Source organism: Podarcis filfolensis (genome assembly GCF_964270895.1).
Source record: "Podarcis filfolensis genome assembly, chromosome: 3".
NCBI lineage: Eukaryota > Metazoa > Chordata > Lepidosauria > Squamata > Lacertidae > Podarcis > Podarcis filfolensis.
Genome location: NC_139606.1, coordinates 92,066,135 through 92,078,370, shown reverse-complemented (window position 1 = coordinate 92,078,370; position 12,236 = coordinate 92,066,135). Strand labels below are relative to the sequence as shown.

At 43.9% G+C, this 12,236-nt stretch overlaps 1 protein-coding gene across 1 annotated transcript in view; it reads left to right on the top strand.

Moving 5' to 3' along the window:
* Nucleotides 1–5,790: 5,790 nt before the first annotated feature.
* The window catches only part of CAPN2 (calpain 2), a 31,608-nt gene continuing 25,162 nt past the window's right edge, over nucleotides 5,791–12,236 (top strand). The window contains exons 1-2 of the mRNA XM_083605144.1: nucleotides 5,791–6,581; nucleotides 11,479–11,548. Coding sequence (XP_083461270.1) covers nucleotides 6,345–6,581; nucleotides 11,479–11,548 — 307 coding nt within the window. The 5' untranslated portion in view covers nucleotides 5,791–6,344. The remainder of the gene's footprint in view (nucleotides 6,582–11,478; nucleotides 11,549–12,236) is intronic.

Here is a 12,236-nt window from a genome sequence, read left to right as displayed (position 1 = left end):
CTGTGATGCGGAGCAACGGGCTAGACAATAAATCAAGAGAAGACTCATCATTAAAAGATTGGTATGTCGGAGCGAAACAGAAAGGGGGGGAGGAAAAAACTTTTCTTTTTTTGTCTTATGTGAGTACCCAATAACCCTCCCCACCAGAGAGAAAGAATCGTTGCAAATTACTAATCACAAGCAGGAGATTAAGAACTGTGTGGAAATGAATTACTAATCAAAGAGAGGACTGGTGGGAACATCGGGAATGGAAATAAAGCTTTGTGACGCAGTTACAAATGGAGATTCGTTAAGACAGGCCTGCCCACAGGAGGACAAGGGGGAGGAGGACCATGGTCATCGGAATGTGAATGTATGGTTATCGGAATGTGAATTTGACCTGGCAGGGCCCCCTGAGAAAATTGATGACAGACTGGCAGACCTATGGAAATCAACGGACAGACTGTGGGAATGTTCTGTACGGAGGTGTGGAAATGGCGTCTGTCCTTTATGTGATATGGCTCTTGGAGAGTGTAAAATCCACACAGGATATGTTTGTTTTCAACCCGCTTGTGAAGATTATCAGAGATCACAAAGAAAGGAATATATGATAACAACAAGAAGATGAGGAAAATAACAAAGAGACTATCTGGACAGCAGCAAGAGTGATGTTTGGATCCCTTTCGGAGCTCGAAGTAGGGGTAACCCCAACAAAATTTTAAAAATTTGGCTGTATAATTTGGAACTAATGTGATTTGGAATTAATGTGATCTGATTGGCCTGTTAATAAATTTTTTTAAAAAAAAAAAAGTCCGAGTAGATAAATAGGTAACCGCTCCAGCAGGAAGGTAAACGGTGTTTCTGTGTGCTCTGGTTTGCCAGAAGTGGCTTAGTCATGCTGGCCACATGACCCCGCCAGCTCCTTTGGCCAGTAAAGCCAATAAGCACCGCAACCCCAGAGTCGTTCGCGACTAGACCTAACAGTCAGGGGTACCTTTACCTTTAGCATAGTCAAAGCCAGTGCTTTTTTCCCCTTTAAAAAATGTTTAGGGGTACTCTCATTTTGACTCGAGAAAATCACCATTTTATAGTTCAAATGAGGAAAAATGAATACAGTAAATGGACAAAAACACAAAGATTCACAAAATGTTTAGGGGTATGCGTAGCCCTGATTCCCCCCAGAAAAAAGCACTGGTTAAAGCACTATTTTACTGTTTAAAACAATCATGGTTTCTTCCCCGCCCCCCGAATCCTGGGAACTGTCGTTTGTAAAGGATGCAGAGAGTTGTTAGAAGACCCTTTCTCCCCTCACAGAGCTACAGTTCCAAGAGTCTGAAATCATTTTCATATATGAAATTGTATTCATTATATATGACATTGTTTTCATTGTCGATGTTGTTATTGTTAAATAACTTTGAGGTGTTTCACAGGGAGTGATTCATAAATGGAAAGAAATAAATCATCCAGCAGCGACTTTTCGGATCCACTTCTGTTAGATTTGGGGGAGAAGGTCTGGAGGGATTTGAAATTCATCCCTGATATTACTACCAGGTTTTACAGAGAGAAAGAGAGAGAGCTCTGTTTGTAGTGCTTGCCCGATTCTCTTAATGTGTTTGCAGAACTGCTTTGCAGCTTTACTAACAAGACTGAACCCTGCAGCTGTGGAGGAGCAAACACATAAGTGTTGCCCACACCCTCTGGCAGTTTGAGCCAAACTCGGTGAAGTGGGAGAGACGGGAGGGGTCACAGAATTCCAGTGTTATTTTTTGTGCTCATGAGGTTCTTCCAAGTCATTTTTTCCATGTGATTGCAACATTCCTGGCAATTTCAGCTGCCAGGTTTTACCCAAACAGTGGGCCTGGCTGTTCCAGAGCAGCAGAAAGAAGCTGCAGAATAGCACTACAGGCAGATGAGAAACTGCAGTTTTTATGAAGAGGAGAGTGGGGGACTGAAATAATGAAAAAGAGATCTGATTCTCATGGCTTCACAGAGTGAGTTGTCACCAAATAAAAGCCCAGCATCGTAACTCTGTACTGTATTTCCTTTGGAATTGCTGGTTTGAGAAATCCTAATTCTGCAACTGAGCGGAAGAGGCTAGCTGGGCCAAGTCATAGAAAAGCTTTGGACATCCCAAACAAGCACTGTCACTTTCATGCACAAACACTTCTGCCTTCTTTCTAATGTCAGAAAAGGCTCTAGTCTAGGAAAGCTGCACAGGATTTAGATGCAAAACAAACAACCTGGCCTGTACAACCTTCTTAAACTTCCTTAAACATTATATGGAAATGTCTGGTGGAAGATTCTGGTGGGAGTGAGAAGAAGAGGTCCCCTTCATAGGCCTTTGGACTACAACTCCCATCAGCTCCAGCCAGAATAACCAATAATCAAGAATGGTTATGGTCCAAAAACCTGGAGGACACCCAGACCGAACTGAGGTAGATGGACCAATGATTTGGAAAGGGCTTGAAAATAAAACATATTTGGAAACAAAAGTAAAACTGCTGATATCATAATGCCATTATAAAAATCTATGCAGTGACTGCACTTAGAATATTCTGTGCAGTTCTGGTTGCCTCACCTCAAAAAGGATATTGTAGAGTGGAAAAGGGTTCGGAAAGGGGCAACCAAAATGATCGTGATGATGGAGCCACTCCTCTGTGGGGAAAGATTGCAGTGTTTGAGGTTTTTTAGTTTAGAGAAAAGGCAAGCAAGAGGTATCACAACAGAAGTTTATAAAATTTTGTATGGCATAACATTAGAACTCATAGACATCCTATGAAGCTGAATGTTGGAAAACTCAGGACAGACATAAAGTACTCCTTCATGAAATGCTGTTCATCTAGGGAACTCCCACAAGAGGCAGTGATGGCCACCAACTTAGAAGGCTTTAAAAATTAGACAAACCTCACCTTCTGCAGTGTATGAAATGGCAGGTGGTGAATCCCATGAAACATTAATGTCTGCAAAAGGTGGATTTGCACACATGCATTATAGAGTCACAATATACTCAGCCTCCAAAGCTCAAAGTAGGGGTAAGCAATCTTTTTGCCCTCAAGGAGCACATGTCACTGTGGGTGGGCAGGCAATTGGGTGCTGTGTGCTCACTGAGTGTGGTTGAAGCTAGTGGTGAGTTGGGGGTATTCATGCATGCACGTGGTTGGTTAACTGCTCCCTGTACATCCTCCTCCTCATCACAGTTTCATTCCTCTTAGTCTGTCAAACAGCTTTTGGGCAAGGCTGGAGGAGCAGACTTCACATGGGAAGGATGGGGGAGGAGTTGAAGAGACAGCAAGATTTGGCAGGAGTGGGATTTGTCAGTAGAGGGCGATGGGCACCTGTGCGAGACACACAAAAAGCTTTTGAGGGCTGCATGCAGGCCACAGATTGCCCTCAGGTTGCTTAGACTTAGAGGATATTCCGGTCAGGAAGCTAGACAATAATGTTACTGTTCTCCTTAAGAACAAAACAGCAAAAGGAAGTTTCTGACCCCACCCAGATGCAACTCGGTCCAGTGCAACCTAATGATTGAGGCATATGATGACACTCCCCATGCACTCACCCATAGTGAAATCCTGTACATGCCCACGCAGAAATATGCCCCATATTGAGTTCAGGAACGCTTACTACCAGGTATAGCAGAGGTAGGTAATGTGGCGCTCCCCAGGTGTGCTTGAACTGCAGCTCCCATCAGCCCCAGGCAGCACGACCAATTGTCAGGAGTTAAGAGAATGATAGTCCAGCAAAGGAGACCATGGAGGGCACCATATCTGCTACCCATGGGGCCTAGGATTGCAGTCTCAAATATTTAACCTTTAGAGATCTGAGGGAGCAGGCGGAAACCTGCAGAATGACAGCTCCAGCAACTCACAACAACAAACCATTAACAAGATAACCCTAACATCTCCATGGGACAGCACTGGGACGGTGATTAACATAGGGATTTTTGCTGGTATGCAGGGACACTTGGAACAGCTGAAATCAAAGGAAGTGAGAAGAAAGAAAACAACAAAATAATTAGTCTTGGTGGGAATTTGTGTGTCTGAGAAAAAGTAAATGGTAGGTATGCTCTCAGGCAATTTCCTACATTCCTGGTTTTAGAAAATATTTAGAAAATATTTACATTTTGTTTGTTTAGTTATGCTGTTTTTATTTACAAGGTTTGACATTCTAATGTGTTATATTGAGTTAGCCAGTAATTAGCCGACATTCCCTGCTTCAAAACTGGGCCTGTACATGACAGCTTTTATGCAGGGAGAAGTGGATGTCACTCAGAAAAGTGATGGGGAAGAGGATAGGGTAGATTGTTTTAAAGCTTCCTTCCCCTCCAGCCCTTTCCTGCAGCTCCCAGTTTTAATATTTAAAGCCAGTTCAAAAATTAGCCGGCTAAGCAGAGGTGGTACAGAACTCTCATAGGAGGCTACCACAGCAGTTGTTATGTATATACTTATTTGAATTTTTAAAATATGGAGTTTTGGGGGTTTTTTAATGTGGAATGCTGTCCCCAGAGAGGTTCACCTGGCGCCTTCATTACATATCTTTAGGCACCAGGCAAAAATATGCCTCTTCTCCCAGGCCTTTGGCTAATTAAACAATCTATGGCCTTTTAAACTGTGGGGCGGTGATATTGTTTTTGTTTGTTACTATGTTATGCATTTTTGTGTTTTTATATTGTAGCCCACCCTGTGATCTTCAGGTGAATTGTGGTATATAAATTTAATAAATAATAATAATAGGAAGTGGGGAGAGGGGGTAACAAATGCTTTTGCAACTGCCTCTCTGGAAAGCATAATTAAAGTAATAATTATTAAACACAGAATGAATAAATCTTGCTGAGGAGGCCTTGCCTCACCAACACTTTGGAGTCATCTGAGAGTGACCAAATAGGGTTGAACTCCTACTAATTTCATTATTTATTTATTTACATTTATGTCCCGTATTTCTTTTATTGTGCATATATGTGGTTCCTAGGCAGTCACCAGGCTTGTACTAAGCAGATCTGCTTAGCTTCAACAAGGTGATGGTCTTGTGCGCCTTCAAACCATTCCTTGGGATCCTTGAACTTCTAAAAACCTTTGAATGAAGTCCCTCATCAAAGACTGAACCCGCATACACACCATGCATTTAAAGTACCTATATCTTTCCTGCCCAAGAATCCTGGATCCAGAGGTCCAGTAAGATTTAATAAGTCTCTTTAAACAAGAGTCCTCTGCATTATCCAGTAAATATCCAGTGCCATGTTGACCTCAATAGCCCTCTGGAGGCGTTATGAGGCTCTTGTGTGTACTTGCCACATAGTAGCAGTAAGTCCCATTGAACTTAGTGGGATTTACTTCTGATAGGTTTGCAGTGCTAAGATAAATTAACAAAGAAATAGTGTGGAATGGCGAAGCTGTTCTACACAGTTTTTAAATTGTGTTTTTTAAAATTGTAATCACAGTGGAATTGTCTTGTTTCTGTGAGTTGTCTAGGGAGGTCTCAGTCCTGAAAATTGACATGCCAAATACTGGGGAAATAAATAATTAAAGACCAGTGGCAGCACATTATGTCTCTGTATGAACACAGAAGGGGAAAACTGGATTTCCGCCTGAAGGGCAAACTTTGTCCCATGAGAAGAATGAGAAGAATTCCATTCCAAACTTTCTCTCTCTGTTGAAGTCAGAACTACTTGCTTTGCCTCCCCAATGGACCTAACTGTCAAGCAAGCACGCTTCAGGTTTCAAGATTTCCTAGGCAATTATTCAGTCATAATAATTTTCGCAAGGATCCAGCAATTGGCGAGGGTAGGAGAAAGGCAGAGGGAAGTTGCGGGGCGGGAGGTGTTGGTTGCTTGCTTAGCGCGCGCGCGCGCACTCGTTTCCCCTGGAGGCGCGCAGCAACTCCAGTAATCAAAGAGATGGGGAGAATGTCAGAATAAGGTTGCTGTGAGAGTCTTTCCATATTCATCGGTGAAATGCTAAAAGTTCATAAGGCGCGTGCCCTTATAACGGTGCGTGTGACAATTTGGCAAAACAGCTTTGTGTGTGGAAAGGCGTCAGTCCCCTCCCCCCCCCTCCCCGGGTAGAACATTTGCTCTTCTCTTTGCAACAGTAATAAAAAGCGCGGGAAATGCTGCCCCTTTCGCCTACAGCGGCCCTCGGCCGAGCTGGAGCGAGAACTGGTGGGCGACAGGCCCGCTTGCACCGCCTGGATCTCGAAGGCCGACCCGGCCACACCCCGAGCGCAGTGATGAGAGTTTTCCTCTCGTTGCATGAATCATCGGCAGCCCGCTTCGCCGCCGTCATTTGCGTGGAGGAGATTCGCATTTTTATGTCCAGCTCCGGAGTTGGCGGCGGCGGCGGCGGCGGCAACAAAAGGGAACAGCCATCATGTCTGGTCTCGCAGCTAAATTAGCAAAAGACAGGGAGGTCGCCCGAGGCTTAGGCTCCAATGCCAAGGCCGTGAAGTACTTAAACCAGGACTTCCATGCGCTGCGGGACGAGTGCCTCGAAGCGGGGAAGCTCTTCCAGGACCCCTCCTTCCCCGCGGCCGCCTCTTCCCTGGGCTACAAGGAGCTGGGACCGAACTCCTACAAAACGAGGGGCATCGTGTGGAAGAGGCCGACGGTAGGCGTTCAGACGTGCTCGCGTGTTCACGCGGGACCCTTGGTGGGATGGGGGCGAAGTGTTGCTCTAGGACCAATCAGACTGCTGCATTTTGGGTCCTATTCAACTCAGTACATAACAAAGACTTAAGTTAAAGAGGGAAATAGTTACGAGGCGGTTTTGAGAACGGGATTCTCCATTCGGTTTGGGGAGAGAGAATAAGAGAGGTGGAAACGGGGGCGGGGAATTGAACCTGAATTTAGTTCTTTGGGAGTTTGAGTGTAACTAGCAACTGGGACTGTGGGTGGAACTTTCTGTTCAGAAGGCCCGGATTCCTAAATTAAAGATCCTGTGGGATCCCTTGCATTGCATATAGAGTGGTACCTCGGGTTACATACGCTTCAGGTTACATACGCTTCAGGTTACGCACTCCACTAAGCCAGAAATAGTGCTTCAGGTTAAGAAATTTGCTTCAGGATAAGAACAGAAATCGGGCTCCGGCAGCGCGGCGGCAGCAGGAGGCCCCATTAGCTAATGTGGTGCTTCAGGTTAAGAGCAGTTTCAGGTGAAGAACAGACCTGCGGAACGAATTAAGTACTTAACCCGAGGTACCACTGTACTCTTGGAATCGGCCCACCCCTGCCTGAATTGATCTGGCTTTCTTGGCTGTGGCCCATCACAGTGGAAAGGGAGGAAAAGAAAAGATCAACTTCTGATACTCAGGATCACTCCAAGCCTCGTAGTCATCCTTTTGCCAATTGGGTATGCATCCATTTAGGATATTTACTAGAGTGCCAACAGAGTTTGCTTGTGCTTATCATTTCAATGCATTTTTATACTAGAAGTAGGGATTCTAATTTGGGTTGGTTGTAGGGAGCATGGGAGGTGGTGATCATTGTGGTTTAGTTGATGCAGCGTAGGATGGTGTGCTTGTTGTGTATGCAGGAGAAGTTATGAGTAAGTTAGAAAAAATGTTTCCTTTGTATAGGGAGGCAGAGTAGGGTGGGACTGAGATTGGCAGCATGTCCGTTTGCTTCTATACAAACTAATGCCTGATAGGAATACTAGTTCCCGTAGGATGTTACAGAGCTAATATATAATTTCCTGATTCAGGTAGGTAGCCGTGTTGGTCTGACACAGTCGGAAAAAATTAAAAAATTGTCCAGTAGCACCTTAGAGACCAACTAAGTTTGTTTTGGGTATAAGCTTTCGGGTGCATGCACACTTCTCCAGATACAATATAATTTCCTGTAAGCTAGTGGGATCCTAGGCCTGTTTACTCAGAAGTAAGTACCACTTTCTTTCATGGGGATTCATCTACACACTGCAGCAAGTGTGTTTAAGGCACAGAGGCAATATCAAAATGCACTTGTCGCTTTCTACAGGGAAAGAAGTTCCCATATTCTGTGAGAGGAAGCGCCCATCAATCCAAACACAGTAGTAATTAAGGGGATTTCTGAGAGACTAATATGGAGGATTCAAAAATCTAGTTTTGATTGTTTAAGCTCACTCACTATCTTTGTTTCGTGTGAACGTAAGAGCCCTCCTGGATCAGACCAAGGGCCCAGCTAATCCAATATCCTGTGGTTACAGTGACCAACCAGTTGCCTATGGGAATAACACCTCCAAGCAGGCCATGAGCCCTCTATCTCATGTGGGCTAGGAAGGTTGTAGGCATTTAGGAAGTATGCCAAGTCTGAAAATACCAAGGCACTGAGGTGAAATGAGGTGAAATGGATAAATGGTAGTTAGAACGCCAAAGTTCCATCTTTACTCAAATCATGGATGCTTTCATGCTTACCTTTTTTGCCCTATGCTTCATGAACCACACTCATAATCATACTCCTGTTCATAAGGCCAAAATACATCTTTCACTTGCCATGGGGATGCCACATCGTTCATGTTGAGAGTCTCTGCAGCTCCATAGGATGCCTGTATGCAGTCATTATCCATAGAATAGGGGTCAGCAAACTTTTTCAGCAGGGGGCCAGTCCACTGTTCCTCAGACCTTGTGGGGGGCCAGACTATATTTTGGAAAAAAATAATAATGAATTCCTACTCCCCACAAATAACCCAGAGATGCATTTTAAATAAAAGCACGCATTCTACTCATGTAAAAACACGCTGATTCCTAGACCATCTGCGGGCCGGATTTAGAAGGCAATTGGGCCAGATCCAGCCCCCAGGCATTAGTTTACCTACCCATGGTAGTGATCATTGTGAAGAGGTCTTCTAAATGTTATGGCTGAAGCAGAGACAACCACTGACTGGGGAGGCTGCTTTTGGTGAATATGCCCAAGTGTACGCAAATCCTGGATTCTCATTTAGCAGTAACCTCGCAAAGTAGTTTTACATTGTCAACTAGCCGTGATGGCTACCAATGCTTCTGAATACCAGGTGCTGGAAACTGCAGGAGGGGAGAATACTTTTGTGCTCATTTCCTGCTTGCAGGTTTCTTGCAGGCATCTAGTTGGCTACTGTGAGAACAGGATGCTAGCCTTGATGGGCCTTTGGCCTGATCCAGCAGGCTCTTCTTACATTCTTATGCTCATTCAGCAGTCCTATTCATGCACTGTACCCACCCTGTGCACCACACCCAACCCTACATTGTGAAATATTCCTGTTTTATGTTTTCAGGAGGGACAATAGATTGTATGCCCTCACCTGTTGTTTCACTTGCTCCTGCTTTCCTTTTATATTAGGCCATATACTAGGCTTCAAAAGGTGGAGGATAGTCCTTCATTAAAAGTTTGTAAGCAGTAGCTGGATGCCCACTGATCGGGGATGCTACATGAGTGGATTTCCAGCAAGAGGCTGGGTCTGATGGCTTTGAACTCTGTGTTTAAGTCACCTCTCCACCCTTCATTTCCTTGCCTGTCCTTTTCTTATCTTGGCAGCCACTCATTTCCATAGATGCATTTATTGATGCATCTGCCTTCTGTCCATCTAGTGCATGTACTTTTCAGAGTCAGATTTGAATGCAGTTATTTACATGCTTGCATCCTTTATTTACAATGCTGAAAGAGCAAATTTTGCTTATAATATGTGGCGCATTCACACTGCGTGATGATGTGCATTCAGGCTCTTTTTTTGGGGTGCTGTACACATGACATCACTCTGTTTCATCCCTGCCCCACACTACTTGTCAGTCTAAAGTACATTCTGCTGGAACAGTTACAATCTGTTTCGTGCCAAGAATGTACTTCTCAAGAGCATTCTTGGCACAACACCTTTTTACACTGAGAGTGTTTTTTCTCAGGTCATCTTCTATTGGGGCAGGCCTACTGACGTTGCAGGGGTGTGCCACTCCCCATCACCATGTTTAACTTCTCTATGGATGAAGTAGGTAAAATTGGAAGTGGTGCAGTAGCTTAGCCACCTCTATATACTGATATATATCCTCTGTATTTCAGTATATCCTCTGTATATCAGTATATCAACACACCAGTTTCCATACCCTCCCTTTTGGAAGACCAGGATTTTTTTCATTTTTAAAAAAGACTAAGGTCTGTGGAAGCGCTAATTAAGGGGAGGGGAACAGAGAACACCATTCAGCACTAATTTGAAAACATGCCCATCTGTGTGTATGAACAAATGGATATTAGCTGCCACTTTAGATCAGGGTTTCCCAAACTTTTGGTCTCCAGCTGTTTTTGGAGTACAAATCCCATCATCCCTGACCACAGGGGATGATGGGAGTTGTAGTCTCACAACAGCTGGAGACTCAAGTTTGGGAAACCCTGCTTTAGGTGATGTTATCTCGTGAAGGTGTGTATAGTTGCAAACTGCTCTGTACCAAAACATACTGTGAAGAAACACCCCTCTGTGTTTCAGAGGCTATGTGGTTTTCTTTTGAATAAAGGGGATTTTCTTGCTCAACATGTCCAGCAGCTTTTAAGCAGCACCAGGAACACATGAAAATAAATATTTTTCCTTGAGGGTACGAGCCAACCAGACCTCCATAAGTCTTAGCATTATGCTCTTTGAAGAAGGAGAAGTCAGCTGAGGAAAGTGGAGGCCTCTGTGTATTCAAGGATGATGTTTCCATGGCTGCATGCTTTGCATAAGGGCAGAGAATCTCAGATTTCAGCTTAGTAAATCCAGAAGAAAATCTCCTTGAGTTTAACCGTTAACAAAATTGACAGAAAAATAGCATCAGTCATATTAAACCAGAAGTAAGGAATATATTAACGTCCATGTAGAGAGGGAAACCTCAGAAAGTATCAGCACAGCACAACCCTATTGGTTTTTACTCCAAAGCAAGTCCCAATGTGTTCAGTGGGGCTTACTCGCCCAACTTTGGCTCCCAACAGTTACCAGATCAAAAGGTAAGAAATATCTTCCGTACTGTTTCTGTCTCTGAGTGCATCAAAAAGTTGCCCACAATTCTGAACTAGAGAAAGGGGTTAGGGCAGGTTTTCCCAAACCTGGATCTCCCGCTGTTTTTGGACTATAGTTTCCATCTTCCCTGACCTTTGGTCTTGCTAGCTAGGGATGATGGAAGTTGTAGTCCAAAGACCCAAGTTTGGGAGACCATGGGTTAGGGTAATAGCACAAATTGCCACTAAGAACTCCTTTTTGGATGCCTGCCTCCGAGATTCTGAAGTGGTTAGAACATTGTCTAGAACAAATATTTTAGAGGTTTTGGCTTTTCATTATACCCAGCCTTTGCTGACTTAGTGCCTCCTTTGGATTATAGTCATGTACATAGCTGGTCTGCTTAGACCCCAATGACTTCAAAGAGCTTTAGCCAGCCTAACCATGTTCAGGATTGCAGCTGATGGGAAACATAATCCCAACACTCCACAGACATGCATGTACAGATACCAGGGTTGCTACTGGAGATCAGCCTGGAATGTCCATAACTTTAAACAAATTTATTTTCTTACATATTTCTTCTTACTACTTGCTTTGCCAGGAGTTGTGTTCCAATCCTCAGTTTATCGTCGGAGGTGCCACCAGAACTGATATCTGCCAAGGAGCTTTAGGTAAGACGGAGACTTCGCTTAACTTCCTGCTGAAGCACTCTTAACATGATGCCTACCTTGTTTTAGATCTATTTACTTTATTTTAAGAATGTATAAACCTGCTTTTCATCATGTCGGCCTCAAACTAAACCAGGCTATTTTTCTCTTCACCTTTCGGAGGGAAGCATAGCTTCCTCTCAGCCATGTAAATCATCATATTTTCTCTTTGTTGTGTGATTAGACAAAGATCAGGCTACCACCACATCTTACTCCACCTTGGGTTCTTTTATCATTGCATCAGAATTCTGATTTTAGCACCCTTCAGTTCCAACACAGTTTAGCCTCTTCCTGAATCATTTTCCCTCCAGAGTGTTGTGTGCGCTCCGTATCCATGAGATAACGCTGGCTTGTGGCATTTGACTTTAACTTCCAGATAAGAGACTCCTTTTTTTCATCCTTCATGCAAATTGCACTTCATTCCAAGAAAAGAATGTTGTTTGTGCTTCAGGGCAGGTATGCATTGATTTCAACAGGCTGAATCCAGGGACAAATAAAACCATGACATTGGCATTACTTCATAGCCGCAAACTACGATGTTCTTTTGTAAGGTTTCCTTTCTTTTTGCCCTTGCAGTGTCACAAACTACACCTTAAACCCTATTTAATGTTGCATTTTTCTTGGACGCAGAGCCATACTGCACCTTTGTTCT